General features: G+C 40.7%; 3 protein-coding genes across 5 annotated transcripts in view; all 3 read right to left on the bottom strand.

The window, feature by feature from the left end:
- Positions 1 to 1,489, bottom strand: part of ATP7 (copper-transporting ATPase 1) — a 64,915-nt gene extending 63,426 nt beyond the window's left edge. Inside the window, exons 1-2 of one of the 2 annotated variants that reach the window (XM_065227886.1) lie at positions 1,102 to 1,489; positions 947 to 1,034 (exon numbers count right to left, since the gene is read on the bottom strand). In XM_065227886.1, coding sequence (XP_065083958.1) covers positions 947 to 1,034; positions 1,102 to 1,144 — 131 coding nt within the window. In that variant the 5' untranslated portion in view covers positions 1,145 to 1,489. The remainder of the gene's footprint in view (positions 1 to 946; positions 1,035 to 1,101) is intronic. The other variant, XM_065227881.1, reaches the window with a different exon arrangement.
- Positions 1,490 to 6,617: 5,128 nt separating this feature from the next.
- On the bottom strand, positions 6,618 to 20,831 carry fat-spondin. Its single transcript, XM_065227907.1, has 5 exons — positions 20,388 to 20,831; positions 8,677 to 9,080; positions 7,552 to 8,617; positions 7,061 to 7,486; positions 6,618 to 7,006 (listed from the first exon to the last, which is right to left on the bottom strand). The coding sequence occupies exons 1-5, from the start codon at positions 20,581 to 20,583 to the stop codon at positions 6,768 to 6,770; spliced, it is 2,331 nt and encodes a 776-aa protein (XP_065083979.1). The 5' UTR covers positions 20,584 to 20,831; the 3' UTR covers positions 6,618 to 6,767.
- A 187-nt stretch (positions 20,832 to 21,018) lies between these two features.
- LOC135706306 (uncharacterized protein KIAA0930 homolog) overlaps positions 21,019 to 24,155 on the bottom strand; it is a 33,148-nt gene continuing 30,011 nt past the window's right edge. The window contains exons 5-6 of one of the 2 annotated variants that reach the window (XM_065227903.1): positions 21,627 to 21,776; positions 21,019 to 21,564 (exon numbers count right to left, since the gene is read on the bottom strand). In XM_065227903.1, the coding sequence (XP_065083975.1) occupies positions 21,524 to 21,564; positions 21,627 to 21,776 (191 nt within the window). In that variant the 3' untranslated portion in view covers positions 21,019 to 21,523. The remainder of the gene's footprint in view (positions 21,565 to 21,626; positions 21,777 to 24,155) is intronic. The other variant, XM_065227902.1, reaches the window with a different exon arrangement.

Raw genomic sequence — 24,155 nt, 5'->3', positions numbered from 1 at the left:
AATAATGCTTAATAAATAATATTTACGGTATTTAAATTTTTATTAATTATTCAATCCACTTTAAAAGCTCTTAATGATAGACACCGCCGTAGAAAAGTTATTATTTATGTATTATAAGAAAATTTTAACGTATTTTTTTTAAATTTTGTTAAAAAAAATTCTGCAATTTTTCAGGCTATGTTTACTGAAAAGATTTTTTAAAGCTCAGTGGCGACTATTCCAACATGAATTAATAATATGTCTACCGGCGACCCACTCAATGACAGTACAGCCAGTAACCCACCGCATGTGTGTCGCACATTTGTTTAACGCAAGTCAGAATGAGTTGTATTAATCCAAGCATTGACAGCTGGTGCCCAACTAGGTACAAATCTATCAGAACATGGTCCAACAGTGATACCAACCAACAGTCGGCACCGATGCAGTATGAGCGAAGTAAATGAAATTTAGATCAATCAACCGTATGCAATAATCAGCTGTTAAGCTCCGTTCATCCGTCCACATGCACAAAGAGATAGTCCTCGCTGAATTTACAATCGAAGCAAAGCGACATTAAAAACCACCCAACAACGACCGCTGATAATCTGATTCCCTTCAAGCATTGACGAGAGGAAAAGAAGAACACTGAAACTGACGCCCTAATTGAAGTACAATGGCCTAATAAACTGATTATAATCTCGTGACAACCACCGAATCAGCCAATAGATACCGCTGCTGCTGGAGAGGTGTACGTAGATAACTTTCCCCACGTTGGAAGCGGGACGCGGCCAGAAGTGCATATTCGAGTAGGGCACAATTTTTTGTTTTGCTCTTTTCTGAATGGTAAACGTGGGCGGAATGGCTTGATGTATTACCTACACATTTGTTTTCATGATTGAGAGAAGTAATCGATTACGCCTCCCACACTATTAACTAATTAAACTGTTGCAGTAGATAGGTCACTTACATCGACTTGTACAGCTTGTCGGCTGAGCAGGGCTCCTCCAGGTTGTTATTATCGGTGACCATCTTCTTATCAGCTTTCTCGTCGGAACCTAAAAAATAGGACAATCTTCAGCATACCCCATCGATCGTGGGAGATTGATTGCACTATGAACTCACCTGCCGCCACCGATGGTTGGTTTAATTTCGCTTCCTCCTCCATTTGAACAGAAGTCGCACAGTCCTTTGTTTGCGGGAATAATTAAAACAATCAACAATGTCCAAGTATTAGACTGAATATTTCTTATATTACACAACGTTATCTTGGTTCGAGTTCGAGTTAGTTTACGCCCGCACATTCGCACACATATGGAATCTCAAGATTTGGTTCATCGGCTTTGTCCACTTTTTCTTGGTTTGTACATTTTCGAAACGCTGAAAAATTTAAACCGGTTCCCGATTTAATTTTTGGACTTATGCGTCCAGTAGAACAGCAGGACCGTTGTGTTGTAAACACTCCACACGTAGTCAGCCATCCGGGACTGGAAACCTTGAACGAACGACGACGACGACGGCGGATAGTAAACTACGTGCTGCACCGATCGAATGGCTATGATTGTTCTTGAACGAAGAAACGAGAAGCAACTCCCTCAGACTGACGTTTCTTGTTGCCTTATTCAATGTTTTGATTGGGTTCGGTGATGATTTTTCATTCATACGAACGATGATGACGACGATGATGATTTTCAGAATGACGAATGACGACAGCCGCGCTCTTGAGCAGAGCTGTGCCTTGTTTTTCTAGAAGGGGCAGCAGGGAACTGGGCAAGCGCGCAAAAATTTAAAAATTGTTCCATTATAATCAATTGGCCATCCCGAAAAATAAACCAATAAAAATACAATGATTTTCATTGGCATTGTAACTACATAGGGTTACCACACGTACTCTTTTAAGAGTACATATTACTCTTTTTTGCTGTTAAAAATCGTGTATCATCCATCCATTGACGGCAATGTACAGGAAGGCAGTCTCCACACCTGCGTAGGATATCGCACCTATTCAACACACATAGGCCGGGACCAACGGCTTTACTTCCCTTCCGAAGGAAGACGTGACCAGAGATTTGTATGCCTCAGAAAAATCCCACCGACTTCGGCTGGCATTGAACCCAGACCCATTGGGGTGAGAAAGCAATCACACTTACCACTCCACCACCGGCGCTGGCGACCTTCTAGTCTTAGAGTTACCTCTATGGTCATACTGGCCGGAGAAGGGAAGAACTCCCTTCGACTTGACGACCGACTCGACACATTATCATTTAGATAGGAGATTCGCATTAACGTTTGGTGAATGGAACTCATGAAAAAGGTATTTATAATCATAACCTGAATTTGGGCAGAACAAGAAGTATGCCCTGTGCGGCATAACAGTCCCACTAACATTTTTGGCGAAAACGAGTTATACATTGGAATCAATTGAATCAAGTACCATCACTTTACAATGTACACGAAAAGTTTCCTACTTTGTACAGAAAATGTCGCGAAAAATACCAAAACTATGTTGTCCCATCCATAAGAGCCCATGGAGAAGAAATCTTCAACAGCGTTTTTCACAGCTTGCTGTTTTAACGAATGGGACAACTATGCTGAAAAGGGTAGTTTACAGGAACAATAACAATATATATTGTATTGACCAACATTGGCCAACATTGGAAATGGTAACCAAAATGCGTGATTTTTTTAGATTAATATTCATTGACGTCAAATTGATCTTCCACTAACGGCCAGATCGGCATAAAGACTGCAAATGAGCTGGCACAGTTCAGCACTGCCCGTAAATCGCTACGAAGGGGTATTTTTGAAAGTTTGACAACTATTCTTTTAAAAAATGCACTTTGAAAATTAAGAAGTTGAAGGCGAGGTTGAAGGTGAACGAAACGCTTTTAAACCAAAAGCATGACTTTGAATTTGAATATTTTCGTAGTTGAAATTACGAATTTTGGAAATTTTAGAGTGCTTTATTTTTATTACAACAATTTTTGTTCTTTGTGTGCATGCGTAAAAAAAAGAACCGTAGAGGTACAATGAAATGTATTGTAGCCATACAATAGAGTTTATGGTATTTACAATAAATCATATTCTCCACAACGATAAAATAACAATAGAATCTATTGTAAAAGGGGGAATATACAATGGATTAAGGGGGTCGTTATGTATCTTAACCATACGAAAAATCACTTTTTCCCGAACAAACTTGAACCATTTACCATTAATTGTATTGTTGTTCTATTGTTAAAAACTCTTACTATCTGGGACGTATTGTACATCTATTGTATTAACAATATGTTAAAAATTCGTGTACTATATACGCACAATAAGATCGATTGTTGGCAATAGATTTACTTGTAACTGTATTTTATTGTATGGTAATTGTATGGTTATTTTTTTTCCAGGCAGATACGTCGTAATACCATAGAGGTAACTCTAAGACCACTGGGTCCCGAAGAAAATCATTATTATTTTTGGCTCACTCAGTACCAGAACAACGGTCCCAAGCAGTCCCAAGCTATTTCACTCACCCCTGCATGTTCTGCATGAATCCACACACCCCTGATGTTATCTTGTCAAACTTTCATAGCGAATCAAAACAAACATAGTGTAGTAATAGAATTTCAACTAGAATAGGGTACGTTAATCGTTTGCTTGGGACCAATAGGCTACTAAAGTGGTGAGCCAATTTAAAATCGTTAGTTTCGTATTGATTGTTGGTAATACGCTTTGTGTGCTTCATTGTGTTTCTTGCACCCAAAATATCCAAATTAACATTCTATTCCACTGGTACTTTGAATGAACACTAAATTTTAAAATATTCAAAAGCAACCGTTTTGTTTTATGAAAAAAAAAAACTTTACAAAAACAATTACACACTTAGATTTTTTTGCCGAGGTTGGCACCACCGAGTAGGCTCGGCATTTATTTTTACTGAGATCTCAGCAAAATTTATGTTTGTTAGCCGAGATCTCGGCAAAATTCCCGTTTGTTAACTGAATCTCGGCAAATTTTTCACTGGGATCCAGCAAAATAGATTGCCGAGCTGCTCGGTGGTGCCCATCTCGGCAAAAAATCAAAGTGTGTATATACAGTTTAAAAGTTTTTCAAATTTAATTTCATATTACTTTTTTAAAAGTGTTGGTTTTTTTTCAAAAGGCTACATTTTTTATTTTTTAATCAAATATATTCAAAAATATATGAAAATATTTTTGTTATTCAAGTTTTAAACATTTTTGGATCTATAACTCAACATTACTTGAAATTTTTTACCGTATATTTTTTTCCTGAAAAGGAATTATGTATTCCAAAACGTCTTTTTCTCAGACGCCATTTCGATTGGAAGTGATATTTTCGGGCTACACAGCAAAAAAAATGTTATATCGATCAACGTAATTCAAGCTGATGTATGAAATAATGATGTAATAGCAAAAAGCAGATACAATATTACATCAATGGATGTAATTTTGTTCGCAAAATCTATGTACATCGTACAATGTGATATTACACAATCGATGGATTGACCTGGTTGCAGCAGTTTCGATGTAATATTCAACAACTTTTTTTGCTGTGTACATATGTTTTGATGAAAAATATTGAACACGGCATTTTAAAGTATTTTGCGAGATTCAAAATGACCGAATTTTATCTCAAATTTGAATGATTCACCATAAAAACAATTAGGGCCGATCCATTTATTATGTCACGCTAGATTAAGGAAAAATTTACTCCCCCTCCCCCCTTTCGTGACGATTTTCCTACAGCTAATGCATTTCATACAAATCGGAGAAAGTCAAGGCTGAAATTAACTTTTTTTATGTTATTTGACCATTAAGGCTGTGAACCATTTGCCGAGTTAAATTTAACTCGTGGTTAAAAGTTACAGTTCGAAAGTTATTTTCTATGTACGAAAATCCCTGTGCTGTCGATCGACCGGTTTTCGAGCCACGGTTGTCAAAATTTAACTTCTTGTTTGTCATAAATAACCACGTTCAGATAGCAGTGTTAATCTATAACTTTCCATCTGTCAAATTTTAACCAAAAGTTAAAATAATTTACCAAATGGTTCAGAGCCTAAATCACAGATGAACAGACGAAACCCGTTGAATAAAATTATATTCAAAAGATAGTACCACCAAATAAAGGACCGCAGTAACGGCATCTGGCGGGCTTCTCGTGGAAAACAAGCTTGCTCACTGATTCGCAAACAATGTTGCATGCAAGAAAAAAACCGAATATATAGAAACGTCAAAGTGATCCGATGCCAGCGCTGCGGCGAGTAGTTCGCGGAAATGATAACATTCAAACCAATCGTTAAATGCGCAAACGATGACCCAGAATGAAGAGTAACGTCTATTTGTCTGTGGGGAAACGGATAAATAAAAACATGCACGGGGGCGACCCCGGCGTAGTGGTTAACATCCATACCTCTCACGCCAAAGTCACGAGTTCAAATCTCATCCCCGGACAAGCCACGAATGACCCAAGAGTGTTGGGAATAAAAAAAAATAAATAAATAAATAAATAAAAATAAAAACATGCACAACAAACATACTTGTGATATTGATGAGCAAAGATGACGACCACTTTAATTTTGGCATCGAAATCGAACACTTGAAATTGTTTTGTCGGATAATTAAAAAAATACATCCGACTTGTTAAAACTCCTAGAGGTAGCAACTTTTATTGTTAAACTTTCCACTAATGAATTTTCCGCTAGAGCGTCCCGTTATTTAAAAACAATCGAAGAAATGGAGTAAGTTGAGATGTATTGGCATTGACGACGACTCTGTATAGCTCTTTATTCCTATGGTAAAATCCATAAGCAAACGTCAGACCAACAATCAATACGAAACTAACGATTTTAAATTGGCTCACTACTTGACTAGCCTATTGGTCCCAAGCAAACGATTAACATACTCCATTCTAGTCGAAATTCTAGTACTACACAATGTTTGCTTTGATTCGCTATGAAAGTTTGACAGATAAAATGAGGGGTTAGTGGATTTTCCTATGTTTCGAGGGGTGAATCGATTAGCTTGGGACCGAAGAGAGTACCAGAGCTGAGCCAAAAAGTTGAGCACGTTTCTTCGGGACCTTCTAGTCTTAGAGTTACCTCTATGGTCAGACTGTGAGTGAAACATGGCGGACTTCGTACTATCCTCATAGAGGTAACTCTAAGACCACTGGGTCCCGAAGAAAATCATTATTATTTTTGGCTCACTCAGTACCAGAACAACGGTCCCAAGCAGTCCCAAGCTATTTCACTCACCCCTGCATGTTCTGCATGAATCCACACACCCCTGATGTTATCTTGTCAAACTTTTATAGCGAATCAAAACAAACATAGTGTAGTAATAGAATTTCAACTAGAATAGGGTACGTTAATCGTTTGCAGGCTACTAAAGTGGTGAGCCAATTTAAAATCGTTAGTTTCGTATTGATTGTTGCTATCCTTTCACTCCACCGAAAAATCCCATAAGAAACTGTCAATCTTTTCTAGAAGAGACGATTTTTCGACAGTGCCGTCAACGCCAATTATCGTTGGTCAAATTCAGAGGTCTTTAAAAGGCTGGCATGAACTCCTACTACGTCATCAAAAAAATATGAAACCCAAAAGTTTTGCCAATCGGGTAAGATGTCTTTCTTATCTTGAATTTATTGATCATGATTTTATTCAGAAGCATAAAATTTGCTTAAAAATGCTACTCAAGAGAAATCTAAGTATTTATGAACGATGTTTAGTCCGAGTATTTTTAAAAAAAAAAGGAAAAAATTCAAATAAAAATGAATTTCTTTCAATTTTCAAATGCACACGGTGGCCCAGTGCACTTTCGTCGCTTGATGTGCCTACTGGGGCAAGGTTGACCACCATTCCGTTCCCGTACCACAACGTTCCGCTTTCGCTCGGATCGACCCGTACCGCACGTTACACTGCATGAACTCCACTCGGTCCAATCGGATAGGACACAATCCACCGGTAAGCCTGCTTCCAAATCTTGCAGCGGTCCAGTGGTTGGATGACGACGATCATCATCTGCAAAAAAAGGATTTGATTATAGTCGAACTTGTTGGTAAATTCCCCACGAACCTCTTGTAGCTCGACAGGTTTGAAGGCAATCCTCGTTCGTCAGGAAATTGTTACGATTTCCTCGACATCCACCGTAGAAAAACGGCACGCAGGTGTCCCGTTCGCCATCGAATGCATATCGCTGGTACTTGCCGCGGCACGGTCCAGCATCGGGAGTTTCGGAGCAGATTTCCCTAGCAGTGGCTAAGTCGAATATACAGTCCGCCTTTTCTGAGCAAGGTCTTTGCTGGTTCAGTTCCATCCTTTGGAAACACTTATCCAGTAGCTCGGGCCCTACGAGCAGGAGACGAGTTCGGATCTTAACTCCATTTCCACAGGTTGCACTACAAGGACTCCAATCACTCCATACTGTTGTTGGGCACATCGGATCCGGAACTTCTGCATCAGTTAGCGAACACTCCGGTTGCATGCATTTCTCTTTTTCAACTGTAAGCAGGGAATATAATGATTACTGATGATTAGACTCACCCGAAAAATTACAATGACCATACCAACACTAATATGTGGACACTTCTTCCTTCCCATGTGGTTGACGAACGTCCTGGTCCTCATAGAGACTCCAATTCCACAAGTAGCCGAACATTCCGACCATTCGCTCCATCTCGTGGTCTTGCACACTCCAACCCCGTCTCCATCGTCATTGACAGCAGCCGCCGTCTTCCGAATATCCTCCGAACTATCCTCCGACTCCTGACCCTCGACACATTCAGGAACATCCGCTACGCACATCTCCTTAGAAATCAGTTGCCTATTGCACTGGAACCTAGCAGCCTGTTCCGGTTTTAGATATTCGCGCGTCCTCATATGAATTCCTTTTCCGCATGTAACCGAGCAGGGTGTCCACTCGCTGTACCCGGTTGTCTCACACTCTGGCCTATTGACTTCTTCGGTATTCTCCGCCAATTCCAGTACCTGTGCCTGAAGAAACTCATCATCACAGTTTCTATGGATAACCTTCTCCCGTCGGAAGTAAACCCTGGCCAGCGGAACCATTTCCTTCGATTTTGGATTGTAGAATGGAGCACGTGGATCCTCTGGATACAGTGTTGTGATTCGATGCATTCTCTCCCTTGGCTGCGTCTCGGAATTTGCCGACATATAGCTTATTCCACTATCCGTACCAGCATCCCACGGGTACAGATCAATATCCAGTGATTCCACCCAGGTACAATCCTCGCTGCATAGATCCAGTCCACTAACACCAACAACCCAATCCGGAGAAGGTCCGAACATGGACGCCAGTGAAACCTTATGATGCTTTCGATCCACTCGGAAGTTTGAAGTCGTATTGGAATTAACTCTCGGGTACCACAGTCCGGCCGCTTTGATCAACGTCCTTAGCCGAGGGCCTTTGGCACGCAGCTCCTGCTCCAATTGACGAATCGAACCCCACTCGGCTAGCGATCGGAATCCATCGGTAGAGATGTGATTCTCACCCCAGAATGAAAAATTCGTATCATGTGAAGCACCGATGACATCCGAAAAGTGTGTCAACCATACGGCGAATGGGAAGTCTTTCGAATGCGTTTCGTTGGACCAGATTCCCTCGAAGACAAACTGAAAGTATAATACGTTATTGGAAGGTTCACACATTAGGAATAGTACGCCGAACTTACATTATACTTGGCCTCATCGCACGCGCAGCATTCCCCCTTAACAGCCGACGGGTCCGGTTTGATCTCACACAGAACCTTGGTCAGGGCACCGTCGTCCGAGTACCAGGACTCCTCGCCTTCGAAAACCATTGCCGACAGACTGACGCATCCGGAACCGCTGGCCGGTGCAACCCACATGACCTGGATTTCCGTTTTGGGGAAGTCATCCGCTTGGGTTACGGTGTTGACGCAGCTGTCGTAGAACTTAGTCAGCGAATCGCTAAACAGTTGGAACCGGCCGACCCGTTTCGGACCGGCGATGAAGGTGCGGGCGTTCTTCGATGTTCCAGTGGTGGCTTGAGCCGTCAACATAAAATGGGTGAACTGCTGGAGTTTGATGTGCGTTCGGGAACCGACCAGGAATACTTGCAGTTGGAAGAAACATTTGAGAACGGGGATCAGAGTGTGTAGATCAAATAGGTTTAGGTTTTCATGAACCTCTGTCCAACGTGTGTCTGAATACAGAATTTACTGTATTCCTGGAAAAAGTTAAGGGTTGTGTCCAAAGCACGACCGCATTGTTGACGTAGAACTAAAAGATTGTTTTTGATGTTCCATTCACTAATATATTAATAACAGAATAAATGGTTGAGAAACTTAACTCCAAAATGAAGAGTTCATTATTCAAATTTTTGAAATTGGGCTGTTATTGAATAAATCCTAAAATTAGGATTACCTTTGGCCGCTTTCTTGTTGGCTCGACACAATCGAACGCGTTCAGTTACGGTTCGCGTCTGTTTTGCCGAGGGGGGCGACACATCTAAAACTCAATTTGAGATGCTCAAAACATCTCACACTAGCGAATCAATCTTCGAAAAATCTTCCTGCATTTCTCGCATCTACTTGCATCGAGCATCATCTTTTTGCAGGAAATCTTCAGAATCGTCATCAATCTTCTTTCTATCTACTCAGCGTGTGAGCAGCTAGCCACAGCAGAACACAATCTTTCCTGCAGCGTAGATAGAGTCATTCCCCTCGTGTTTTGCAGGTTTCCCTGCTTCCGGGTCTCTCACGCGCTTTCGATAATCGCGGAGCTATTTTGCAGCCATGTGTTGAGACATTTTAAAGGTTTTTAAAGAATTTCTCAATAAACACTTGATTCACTTTGAATATTGACTCTATCCAACGCGGAGTGTAGACACTGAAGCACTTACTGTACCAATTGGAATATACAGAGAATGCTACAAAGCATAATCACGATGGTGTTTGAATATGATGTCTGTATTTGGGAAACAATCACAAAATGAAATTTTGATTGCCTTTATTTTTGCACCCGCCGGTAAACTACTTAGACTCCTCCCATCATGAGTAGTTTGCTATCAAGTAGCGACACTCTCCCTTTGCGTAGTTTGCCAATGTCAATCCTTCAAAGTAAAGGGTAATTAACGAGTTATTAACGAAATATGAAGAGAATCGATCAAAACCACATGACCTTTTCCTTCTTTGCCACGACCAGTCATTGTTGCTTGTTAGGTAGAATAATGGACTACCTAACCTGCCACCACCTTCCTACTGCTGCTATTGCTGCTTCTGCTGCCTGCTCACCACGCCGTCCGAAGGGAAAAAATGAGTTGAGGCTAGACAGCAGTGCTCTTTTATATCTTTACAGGTTAAAGCAGAATGATGTGCAACCAAGTGGTACTCTATTATGACGACTGTATTTGGGAAGAACGTTTATTTCATAAAAAAAAAACAGTGACTGCATTACCAGATTACCACTTTTTCAATAGTTTCTTGTTGAAAATCATCAGTAGGAAGCATTGCTATTGATGCGTAGATATATTTCTGTTCAAACTCTTTCATAATTTTGTTACATGTTCCATTTTTGGTTTTCACAAAGTGTACCCCCATATAGAAATCACAGACGTAGTTCTACGTCAAAAACTGTTGACTTTAGTGAGTAATATTCATCAGATTCACGGTCCAAATACTGGTATCGACTCACGAGGCGGCGCATATTGCCTCTGCCAGTGGTGCCGTGTCCTTGGAGTAATAAACCGACGCCAATTCCGGCCAAAACAGTACTGAGGCGTCGTGTTTGCAGATCATGGGTAACGGACGCTTGTTTAAACACTCACATACGTAAACATCGGTTGTTATTGTCTCCGTTGTCACAAACGGTTTGGAAAGCATTGAGCTTTTTGACGTTTAATCGGCGCACACGAATGCACCATTTAAATCGAACGAGGGCGAGCAAGAGGGAAACAGATTAGTGGGAAATCAAACCGTCCAATAATTCATGTGTGCTAGATAGAGAAAGATGAGACGAGACGTCACACACAAATGGCTTTCCAAAACAAAGCCTTTTTACCGAATTTTTCGGTAATAATCGACTTATTCGCGTCGTCAACACTTCTGTCATCACGAACGGTGTAGTACCAACAATCAATTCGAAACTAACGATTTTAAATTGGCTCTGGTAACTCTAAGACCAGAGGGTCCCGAAGAAACGTGCTCAACTTTTTGGCTCAGCTCTGGTACTCTCTTCAGTCCCAAGCTAATCGATGCAGCCCTCGAAACATAGGAAAATCCACGAGCCCCTCATTTTGTCTGTCAAACTTTCATAGTGAATCAGATTAAACATTGTGTAGTTCTAGAATTTCGACTAGAATGGGGTACGTTAATCGATTTGCTTGGGACCAATAGGCTAGTCAAGTAGTGAACCAATTTTCAATCGTTAGTTTCCAACCGGTTGGTAGTACTGATCACCAGGAAGAGTTTTGTAATTAAATTTAACGTGTGATTCATCGTCCACAAGCACGCCGATTTTCCACCCAGCAATTGGTCGTATAACTTCCAAGCCCTCAGTTGCTTGTTTTTCACTCAACTTTGGATACGTATTTAGACCCTTTCTTGCCAGCGGGTGCTGGACGTTACTCTTTGAGGATCTCACTTATTTAGTCATGGCTCGAACCGAGGCACTTTTCTTGCGACTGAAAGCTTGCACGATTTTCCGGTCCAGATTTCGGTCAACATGGTTCGGTTTACGTCCAGATTTTTGCTTGTCCTGCTTGTCGAACGGCTCCGATGCTTACAACCTCCAATTTCGCTAATTCACGATCTGCTGGCGCTTTTCCGAAAAAATGCTTCGCATTGTCACAGAAATGTAAAGAACCGACACTTGCGATACACGGAACTGTTGGTCGAAATTTAAAAAAATATTCAGCGTGATAATCAGCTGTTTAAACGTCATCTGAAACAAGCAGTGCTTAGACATTCTGGGACACCCTATACAATGAAAAAAGACATAAAGAATGCGTTTTATTGTCGATTGTTTACGAATTACAACACAACCACACAAACTAACAATACCATCTGATAGAGCAAACTTGCTCTCAGATGATGGTGTCGGTTTACCAGAATGAGTCTATATTCTCGAGAAATCGATGTTTAAAGTCATTGTTTACATTTGGCACATACAGGGCTGGTAGTGCTGATGCGATATAATAGTAGTGACTTTAGTGACTAAAATTACGGAAATAGTGACCAAATAGTGACTTTGAAATAATAAATAAGTAACCAATAGTAACATTTATATGATGACTCAGAAACTCAAATAAGGTTTAATATTCAAATTAACTGTTTTTGTCATGGAACTTAAAAACACATTTCCTGTATTCCTCCAATTATGTAGAAACTCTCAACGAAATTTCGGAATCATTTGAAGGGCAATTTCTGGATTTTCCCAAAGATTTCTTTAAATTGTTACTGGTTGAGCGATATACGATGTTTAAACCAATAAACCATAATCATAATGCACCAGCTTAAATAGGGTTAAATAGTTCATTACAACAAGAGGATTTTTTTCGAAGATCTTGAATTTTGCCTTTGAAATCTTTAAAATTTTGATATAGCTTTGATAATTCGCTAAGAATATTTCATATATATTTTTCAGAATGATCTCAAGAACTTTTTTTTAAATTAATCCACTTCTCTTAAACTTAAACTTGCTTCTTAAATAAGCTTAACAAATATAATATTGCATTCTTGAAATTCTTTGCAGAACAATGGGCAACATTCTTGCAAATAGATTATTTTCGTAGTTGGAGATACTGAACGTCAAATATCAGGCTTAAACTGTACATTTTAATAAAGTATTGAGTTGATAGTTCCGTTGTATTACGGCAATGTGACCCGCTACCAGCCCTGCACATACGCACTATTCACATGTTGCTCTAGTCACTAGCTTCCTCCATCATACGTAAAAAAAAGGTTAAAGTTGAAGGTTGCGGACTGGACTGTGGAGTATAAGTTTAGGTGCAATCGTTAGAAAAAGTAGTGCATTATGATAACGTTTCTGTTGCTTTTGATAGCCAATACAAGCTGTTACTACTCTGCATTGAACAAATTCTAGAAAATTGTTTCGCTTAGCTGTAGCAAAGCGAAGAGGAAATCGATGAAGAGAATCGATCATCGCGTATTCGCCCTCTTGCATGCTCACTGTCGATATATCTTATAGTCAGTTACTCCTGCCGGCGAAAAACAGAAGAAAACTTTCGACGAAGAGCATCACGGGAGAGATGAAAGTCGAAAACAGATGCAACTAAAGCCCTACAGTAAAAGTATGGACGACTGTCACCACAAAACTGAAAAAAGCTGTTCCAATCGAGCAAAGCGGTGCATTTTGACGGTTCGATTGGAACAACTTTTGACAGACGTCCATACTTTTACTGTAGGGCTTTAGATGCAACTCTGTTGAATGTTCTCTGCAGTCCGCAAATCGCACCGTATGCTCCATAATTTGTGCGACGTAGAGGCAGTCTTAGCATAAGGTTATTACGAAGCGGTCGGGGTTGAACATTCAGGTCAATTTGCCTCAGGATAGCCTCGCAATCTGTCCTTCCTTGCAGGATATCGGCCACGGTTAGGGCTCTGCTTGTGTCTCTTCTAGTCCGGAGAAGTTCTAGGTCGATAAGTTGACAACGGCTTTCGTAACTGGGTAATCGAAACGGATCATTCCAATGCAATCTACGCAACACAAAACGAAGAAAGCGACGTTGAACAGATTCAATTCTCTCGGCACCGTTGTTGTAGTTTGGGTTCCAAACCGCTGAACAATACTCAAGCGTCGATTGAACAATCGAACAATAGAGAGATTTTAGACAGTAGATATCAGTGAAGTTTTTAGCTATCCTAAAAATGAACCCTAAAGTTCTTGACACCTTATCAACAACATATGCAATGTGTTGTTTGCATGAAAGCTGCGAATCCAAGATCACACCCAAGTCTTTCACGCGTTCGATTGTCAAGCCAAGCAGGTCATAGCTAAATATTATCGATTGTTGTTTTCGTGAGAACGTAATAGCGGAGCATTTGGCTGGGTTTACTACCATTCTGTTTAACCTGCACCAACTAGCGAATACATTCAGTTGACGTTGAAGAAAGTGACAGTCAGCAATGGAGCAGATTCGTAGGAAGATTTTGAGGTCATCTGCATATGATAACCGAGGAGCTTCGATGACCAGATGCACGTCGTTGAAGTACAGTATAAAAATTAACGGTCCCATGTGGCTTCCCTGATGTATATCTGATGTGGCAAAGAAGCTAGCTGATCTGCAATCTCCTATGGCAACCTTTAGTTGTCGACCGGTAAGATATGATCGAAACCAACTCAGAAGATTACCGCATACACCGAGCCTGCCGAGTTTAGCAATCGCAATAGCATGGTTCAACTTGTCGAATACTGCGGATAGGTCTGAATAAATAACGTACAGATGGAACTCCATCAGGTCCAGGATTGAAGGATGACTTGAGCAGAGTCGCGGCCTAAGAAATCAACCGCTTTTCTTCACTAGTCGCAGCAACTGGGCCCAGCGAAGTCACACATACCGATTTTTGCACACACAAAAAGTTGGTACCCCCTTGTTTATGGTACTCTGGCTATAATCCCATATCAGTCACTTATGGCAGTTGAAGTTACGAAGTGCTATTCCCATGTAAATGTTTGAAAAATCATAGTAAATTAATTGATATATTTGTTTCAAGGTGAAATCAGGTACAATGAAGATAGCATGTTTTCAAATATATTACATTAACAATATGATCCACTCTTTCGCTTAGCTGGTGAACAAAATTTTTAGCGATGAAAGCACGTCTTTGGCCAAAAAGGCTACCAATGTATTTGTTTATCGTCACGAGGGGTAAACCAAATGAAAATTTGTTTAATAAAGGGTGTCCACGATGAAATTGCCACACACAAAATTGATTCGCAAAATTCGAGTTTTCATCCGATTGCCATCAAATTTTCAGGGATTGAGAAATAACTATTAAACTTCATTTTACCATTTTACTCGTATTTTATTTACAGTCCATACGCAAATGCCCGCACCTTGGCCTTAACCCCGGCCATAAGATTCTGCACAACCTGTGAATCAACCGTTTTTTGCATGTAAACCCATACTTTCTTCAGTTCCTCGACTGTCTTCACTACCTTAGGTCGTTTAAGAAGGTGCTGCTTCATAATCGCCCAGTACTTCTCGATGGGGCGGAGCTCCGGAGTGTTGGGAGGGTTGAACATTTTCGGCACGAAATTGACCTTATTGTCCGCATACCACTTCAGCACGTCCTTGGAGTAGTGGCATGAGGCCAAATCCGGCCAGAAGATTGTTGGGACGTTGTGGGCCTTCAGGAGAGGAAGCAGCTGCTTCTGGAGGCACTCTTTTATGTACACCTGTCCGTTCATCGTGTCCTGGGTCACGAAAGGTGCACTCCGCTTCCCGCACGTACAGATGGCTTGCCAAACCAGGAATTTCTTCGCAAATTTGGACATCTTCTGAGTGTGGACATGCTCCGGAACGCTGAACTTATCCTTGGCCGTGAAAAACAGGTTGCCGGGGATCTGTTTGAAGTCGGCCTTCACATATGTTTCGTCGTCCATGATGCAGCATTCAACTTTCGTCAGCATGTTGAGGTACAACTTCCTGGCACGGGTTTTGGCGGACTTGTTCTGCTTCTCGTCGCGATTAGGGGCCTTTTGTACCTTGAACGTTCGAAGCCCAGCCTTAGTTTTGGCCTTCTGGACAAAACTTCGGCTTAGGTGCAGCTTCTTAGCCACACCCCTAACGGAGGTGTTCGGATTTCGGTTGAAGGCCCCAACTACGCGGTTGTGATTTTTGGTGTTGTACGGAATACTTTTTCCTTCACTTCTGGGCTTCCGATCGGTGGTCAACCGTTCCTCGAACCGCTTAATCACTTGCGACACCGTGGAATTCGCGATTCCCAACGTTTTAGCGATGGAACGATGCGAGAGATCCTTGTTCTCGTGATGAATGCGCAAGATTTTATCACGCACGAGCTGTTCTTTCGACTCCATTTCCGCGAGTTTTGATCACAGGACTTTAAAACTTGCAGGATGTAAATAATGCACTATGAACTAAATCCACCCAATTTTTCATTAAATTCTACCAAACGGTTAAAAAGTTAGAGCAATTTCATAGTGTGGCAATTTTATCGTGGACACCCTTTAGTTCCGTTGTATTACGGCAATGTGACCCGCTACCAGCCCTGCACATACGCACTATTCACATGTTGCTCTAGTCACTAGCATCCTCCATCATACGTAAAAAAAAGGTTAAAGTTGAAGGTTGCGGACTGGACAGTGGAGTATAAGTTTATGTGCAATCGTTAGAAAAAGTAGTGCATTATGATGTTCGCCATGATGAGTAATTTATAGTCTGATTTTCCACAATACTGAGTAAAAATTTACTCAATTGTGAGTTGTTTTCGATTGCCTTGGTGATATTGTGCTATCAACTGCTAAGAGCTCAATTTACAGTGTACTAGACATCTTTCGTGTCACTAGTGGTGTTAGTGTCGAGGAAAATCGTTTCTTGGGGATAATAGAGGAATGGACCATATTTTTAATTTATAATATTTCCTAAAACACTCATCAATCAATTCAGAAAAAAAATGTCCTCTACAATAACCCGCAACTTCTTTAATTCTTCTAATTGCTTTATTGTTTTATTGTTCTTTTACATCAACAGGCTGGATAAAGCCCCAATGATGTTAACCTTATCAACTATGGTAAAAAAAAACATTCAAGCATGGTCATAACATAAAAAAAAAATTAAAAAACATATCGACAAAGAGCATGCATAAGGGCGTATACGCGATGATCGATTCTCTTCGTCGATTTTCTCTTTTGTTAATAACTCGCTAGATTTAACGTTTCTCGGTGTGTTTGCTGTTGCTTTTGATAGCCAATACAACCTGTTACTACTCTGCATTTAACAAATTATAGAAAATTGTTTCGCTTAGCTGTACCAATGCAAAGAGAAAAACGATGAAGAGAATCGATCATCGCGTATTCGCCCTTATGCATGCTCACTGTCGATATATCTTATAGTCAGTTACTCCTACCGGCGAAAAACAGAAGAAAACTTTCGACGAAGAGCATCACGGGAGAGATGAAAGTCGAAAACAGATGCAACTCTGTTGAATGTTCTCTGCAGTCCGCAAATCGCACCGTATGCTCCATAATTTGTGCGACGTAGAGGCAGTCTTATAAGACTATAGCCTAAGGTTATTACGAAGCGGTCGGGGTTGAACATTCAGGTCAATTTGCCTCAGGATAGCCTCGCAATCTGTCCTTCCTTGCAGGATATCGGCCACGGTTAGGGCTCTGCTTGTGTCTCTTCTAGTCCGGAGAAGTTCTAGGTCGATAAGTTGACAACGGCTTTCGTAACTGGGTAATCGAAACGGATCATTCCAAGGCAATCTACACAACGCAAAACGAAGAAAGCAACGTTGAACAGATTCAATTCTCTCCGCACCGTTGTTGTAGTTTGGGTTCCAAACCACTGAACAATACTCAAGCGTCGATCGAACAAGCGAAAAATAGAGAGATTTTAGACAGTAAATATCAGTGAAGTTTTAAGCTATCCTAAAAATGAACCCTAAAGTTCTTGACGCCTTATCAACAACATATGCAATGTGTTGTTTGCATGAAAGCTGCGAATCCAAGATCACACCCAAGTCTTTCACGCGTTCGATTGTCGAGCCAAGCAGGTCATAGCTAAATATTATCGGTTGTTGTTTTCGTGAGAACGTAATAGCGGAGCATTTGGCTGGGTTCACTACTATTCTGTTTAACCTGCACCAACTAGCGAATACATTCAGTTGACGTTGAAGAAAGTGACAGTCAGCAATGGAGCAGATTCGTAGGAAGATTTTGAGGTCATCTGCATATGATAACCGAGGAGCTTCGATGACCAGATGCACGTCGTTGAAGTACAGTATAAAAATTAACGGTCCCATGTGGCTTCCCTGATGTATATCTGATGTGGCAAAGAAGCTAGCTGATCTGCAATCTCCTATGGCAACCTTTAGTTGTCGACCGGTAAGATATGATCGAAACCAACTCAGAAGATTACCGCATACACCGAGCCTGCCGAGTTTAGCAATCGCAATAGCATGGTTCAACTTGTCGAATACTGCGGATAGGTCTGAATAAATAACGTCCGTTTGAACCCGATCCGACATGCTTTCGGTTATATACGATGTGAGACACAGGTGGTTGTAGAGCGGCCGACAGTAAACCCATGTTGATCAGCACTCAAATACTGCTTGCAATGGGACAGCAACGGTTCCATAATCACTAGCTCGAATAGCTTCGAAACGGCACTTAACGATGTAATTCCTCGATAGTTATCCACAGCTCGTTTCCTTACTTTTTTGTGGACGGGAAACATGTGCGCAAATTTCCAGCAAGATGGAAATATGCCACCTGAGAGAGACATTCGCAACAGGCGAAGAAGCGGAATTAACAAGCTAGCAATATGTCTCTTCAAAAATACAGATGGAACTCCATTAGGTCCAGGATTGAAGGATGACTTGAGCAGAGTCGCGGCCTTAGAAATCAACCGCTTTTCTTCACTAGTCGCAGCAACTGGGCCCAGCGAAGTCACACATACCGATTTTTGCACACACAAAAAGTTGGTACCCCCTTTTTAATGGTACTCTGGCTATAATCCCATATCAGTCACTTATGGCAGTTGAAGTTACGAAGTGCAATTCCCATGTAAATGTTTGAAAAATCATAGTAAATTAATTGATATATTTTTTTCAAGGTGAAATCGTGTACAATGAAGATAGCATGTTTTCAAATATATTACATTAACAATATGATCCACTCTTTCGCTTAGCTGGCGAACAAAATTTTTAGCGCTGAAAGCACCTCTGTGGCCAAAAAGGCTACCAATGAATTTGTTTATCGTCACGAGGGGTCAACCAAATGAGAATTTGTTTAATATTTCAAATGAATGTATTTCAGCATATTATTTTATTTGATGACAACAGTGACATGTCAGACAAATGTTAAAGTAATATACACAATGTAATTAATGAAAATAATGTTACTCTTACTTTTGTAATAAGTGCTATATTCGCACCCCTCGACTGTAATTGAATGATTGTTGCTGACCTTCCCTAATAAAAATTGTATGGTTAATTTGCTAAACGACGTGTTCTGGGTATCATCCAAACCATTTTTGGAATAGTTCAATGATTTGGGTTATCGTTCGTTTATGGTTATTTTTTATTAGGGTTTTTCAACGCTAGATGGTGCGTGAAGCGATATTTTGCGCGTCGCCATTGCAATATATGGAAAAGGCATGAATGGATCATATTGTTAATATGATATATTTGATGTTTTATTATATCAGTGAAAAATATGGCGATCCAAAGAGCAAAACTGTAACTTGACCAGCTGGACGATTGAATTTCAGGATGGGACTGATATGCGATTACTTTGCTTAATGAGACAAACTGTCTTGATATTGTTTTGACATTTTTCATGATCAAAGCCCGTAGTTTTATCACGTGATATGAAAGTATATGCCAATTGATAGTGGATAGCGTTGTTATCTCAAAATTGACGAAACACCACATGGGACTGATATGCGATTATAGACAGTACTATGGTACTATTGTAGTTTCAGAAACAAACAATCTTGAGTAAGTTTTAAGCAGGTTACACCATGAAATATAAGGGTTATACCTTTCCTAAAATTCTATGTGAAATCTCAGATACAATTGATTTAAGGACAAGGTTGATAGAGTTCACAAATGGCCGTTTTCATGACTGATATGCCTTGTAAAATCAGCCATGGTAGCGGCCATTTGTGGTTTATATAAATATTAACCTTAAGCGGCTTGTAGTCTACATGAAATCATTATCTATGAATACTTAAAAAAATTAGCTGAGTTTTTCTGCCTCTAGATACCTAGTACATTAATTTTGCATATGATGATTTGCTAATTATTTACCACTCTCACTTTTCCAAATACATGCATCAGGATTATCCCAATTTCCCTGCCTCAAAACAACCTAAACCTATCAATCGAATACCAAAATAAATACATCCGTCTCATCATAAACAAATTCCATCCAACCACAGCGGAAAGCATTTCCGCTACAAGCACGAGCGGTTACTACTTGTATGTACATTCAAACGGCTCAATTTACTCCCCGCGTAGACAGACATAGCCGTCGCCTCGCCGTTGCCGCTCGTTATCAGTGATGAACTAGTTGCATTGCGTTTTGCGTACTCATCAATAATTAAACTATCATCTTTCATGATTAGAGTAAGAATAGTGAATGTTCTTGCTTGCCCTTCTGGCGATAGAAAATGGAAGAAACTTCCTAGTACTAAAACGTGTTAAAAAATTACAGTTATAGATCTTGCCCGGTTCGTAGCCGCTGGGATCGTTGCGCACTGCCAGCCGATATCCGTTATCTCCGGGTTTCTTCTCCTTGGTCACCGCACGGCCATTGAACACTGGAACCTTGCTGCAAGCCCAGCAACATTGCTCCACAACAGCAATCGCTGCAACTATGAAAACTAGTCCCGCTCGAAGGGACACCATCGCCGTTTTTCTTCAACAGCACCGCAATTCTATAACAGTCCTAGAGCAGAGCACCTCACATTCACAATTTCTTAATCCCTTATCACCGCGTATCACACCACACTATAGCCTAGCTGTTATCAGTTTCACTGAACCCGGCAAAAGGACTGCTGCTACTGCTGCACGGCAGGATTCGCCGACCAAAGACGAAACGAAGAAACTAGGTCCGATTAGCGCGGCGCCTGATCGACAACTGCCCGGTTGCGGATGCTGCACGATGAATGAATCCGAGGGGAGGCAAAGACAAGACAGAGAAGAAGATTATCGGTTATTGAGTGCGACACTTGATGGGGCGAAGTGAGACCGTGCCGGGGGGTAGATTTGTTCTGTCTTCAAAACATGGAATCGGCATGGTTCTACTGTTTCCATATATGTCTAAATGTTTATTTGTTCCTGCTGTTTATTAAGTTATCGTCCTCTGAGGGCGGCCATACGGCGTACGGGTTTTTAGTATTTTTGTTTTGTTTTGTATAACGATAATTCATAAGAATATTTTATACGGAACGTAAAATGTGGAAACCTAGAAGCGTTTATGAGAGAGAGAACTGTGCTTGCGGAGTGGCAACACTTTGCAAGCTTTTGAGTTGGAACTTAACGTTACATAGCGGCCGATTGCAATTCCTTAAAAATGACTAGTTTTTTTCGTTTTGCATCCAGAGTGTGCTTCAAATTTGGTAATCCTACCTACGGAACAGACTGTCGTCCAATTTTGTTTAGTTTAGTTTTTACACCAAACGACTAAGCTTAATGGTGGATTTGTTTCAGATCTCATATGTTTGATTTACTGCTAAATAGAAAAAAATGTTATTACTAGTACAGTAGCGTGTAGTAGCAGTGGTAGTAATAGTACTAGAAGTGATGTTCCGTTGCATGTGTGAGTAGGAATATTTCACCTTCGATTTTAGAACGTTAGAATCGGTTGCTCGCGATGATCCAGGAGGTCTGAAATTAGCGGAAGATTTGAGGCTTAAAAATACTGTTTTAGAGAATTATTTGGGCGGTACCTTTTGCTATGCTCCACCAAGGGAGCGTAACGTAAGTTAGGAATGCATTAAGCGGCGTCGACTGTTGGCGACGGTTCTCCTTCCAGAAATGGAACGTCTGGGTGAAGCCCTTCGTTGTCCAGAGCGGGTTGTAGGCGCCATCATCGAGCTCTGAAATGGAGGGAGTGAAAATGTAGTATGTAGGTGCTTGTTTATTTCAGATATGTAATGTTAGAAAAGTAGTAGTTCTTTGGCTGGATTTTGAGTACAAATTAGAAAAATAACTAGAAAAATAGTTCTATATTGCATATGTACCTAATTGTTTGAACTATTCTGGAATTTTTTTTAATAAATCTTAGAGGCCACCCTCAAGTTTGATTAATAACCCCAAAATATTACGGATTACGATCCCATGGCTATCTTAAAGTTCTACCGCAGCTGTCAAAGTTCTACCGCCAGTATGAATATGACCCGAGCACTGAAAATGTACAGTGTGCTCTGCATCTGTGTGCATTGATAAATCTGGATCAAAAATAGAAAAGGGTCCATCAACATTTGTAAACAAACCGTTCCAAAGACATTTACTCACAAAGCGAAGGCCACCCACGCAAACCACCACCATCATCGAATAGGGGAAACTTCCACCTACACGATGATGATGTTGGTTTGTGTGGGCGGCAGTGCTGCAAAATTTCGACAATACACGGTGATACTCAAAATTCTGCTTTGGTCACTCGTTTGAGCTAACAGTCATCGTCAAGGCAAACCATGTCAATTGTCAGTACAATTTTTGTCAGTGACGAACATGTGCTGATTTGTTTATTAGCTAAGTTTGAAATGAAATTAAATAGCTTGAGCAAAACAATTACATGGAGCCATTAAAGTGAATAAGCATCTACGTCCTGAACCGCTTGGATAACAATAATGTGTCTCAGAATGCAAGAAATTACACTTTCTGTTACCAGGTGAATCTTTGTCATTGACGAAAAATGAATGAGATTTTGACAAAGATTTTTTTGAGGATCAAGTCTATCATTGACTATGTGAAAAACAATTTTGTCAATATCGTGCAAAAGTCTGTCAATGACAATGACAAATCTCAGCACTGGTGGGCGGCCTTCGATTTGTGAGGAATGGGCTTTGGAACGGTTTGTTTACAAATGCTGATGGGCCCTTTTCTATTGTTGATCCAGAAATAAGAAATATTTTTGCTGGCGATTCTCTGAAGCCTTGAAATTCGAAGGTGGACGCACCCCTGCCTATGGCCACCAGAAAAGAGGATTTTCCAAGGGGCAATCAACTCTGCACACTGTGCCGAAACACATCGTAGCACACAGGGCACTCGATGGTGAGTATGAGATAGAATATAATATGGCATCACTGCTTTGAGTTGACATTTTGCTAAGCGTTGCTAACGTTGTAAACGTTTGTTTACTTCAAAGTAAAGGAGACATTTTTTTCAGATATTTTTATTTTTATTTTCCAGCGCAAGTATCCTGAATCATAATAAAAGGTTGCAATGTTTTGGGACAGAATAGGCCTGCTTACGTATTAACCCCAGATGGCAATAGGATACGGACTGAAAGCAAATTGTATAAACAAGAATAATTGCAGAATCCAGATCCAATTGCAGCATTGATGTACGGTGTCAACAACAACCCGGTACTGAACGATCCCGCCATTCTGCAGATGTAACTGTAACCGCAGCAGTTTCTCTTTTCACTGGCATCAGTAGATCTTGTATTAGCAACATTGAGAAGGATGCTGCTAATAGAATTTTGAAGGTAACCACACCGGAGGTAGCAAAGCCCTCGACGGAAACAATCTGAAGCGCGGTATTTATAAACGCGATAGGACCCGCCAGCAGGTGATAAGTATGCAATTCCAGCCAGTGATGCAAAATATCATGACACTCACGTGACACTCGTCTTCGCATCAACCGATTATCGCTTACAGATCGTTTTGTCACGCAGTGAGAGTTAGAGCCATGGCAAACAACAATCACCAGTAATGGTCGCTGCTCACAAGCAAATCGTTACACTCGCTGCTGATAATGAAAAGCACAACGAAAACAGTGAAGACTGCTGCAGTACGATCATGAGAAAAAGCGAAACGACAGAAGAAAATGAAAACAATGCCTTCGCATTCCAAGTTCGTCTCGGCAGGCGCGAGTGTGTGAGTTACAAACAAAGCAGGCAACATTAAACGGAAGCTGTTGGGCTCACTCACCAATACACTCACATAAGTAAGCAAAGCAGCAACTGCTTCAAAACGAGCACAGATGAGTGTCGTGATTGTCAGGAATGACCAGATCGGTGATGGATCACAACAGAAGACGAGATACACCAGTTGATTTTTACTTCTTTCGTCAACTTGATGGATGGTCATGAAGAGAACTTCGACGAGCACATTGATAGGAATGTACAAAGCGTTACGTTTGATGATGGTGATTGTGATAGGTCGCAACTCTGATTCCAGCAAAACCAAGTAAGGATGAAAGTAATGAAGGAACAACAAGCAAATACAAAGAGAAGGTAGTAATCAAACGTT

The sequence above is a fragment of the Ochlerotatus camptorhynchus genome, unplaced genomic scaffold, assembly GCF_037179485.1.
Source record: "Ochlerotatus camptorhynchus isolate MF236.1 unplaced genomic scaffold, CSIRO-AGI_Acam_v1.1 ptg000277l, whole genome shotgun sequence".
NCBI lineage: Eukaryota > Metazoa > Arthropoda > Insecta > Diptera > Culicidae > Ochlerotatus > Ochlerotatus camptorhynchus.
This window is presented reverse-complemented; position numbering and strand designations above follow the sequence as displayed.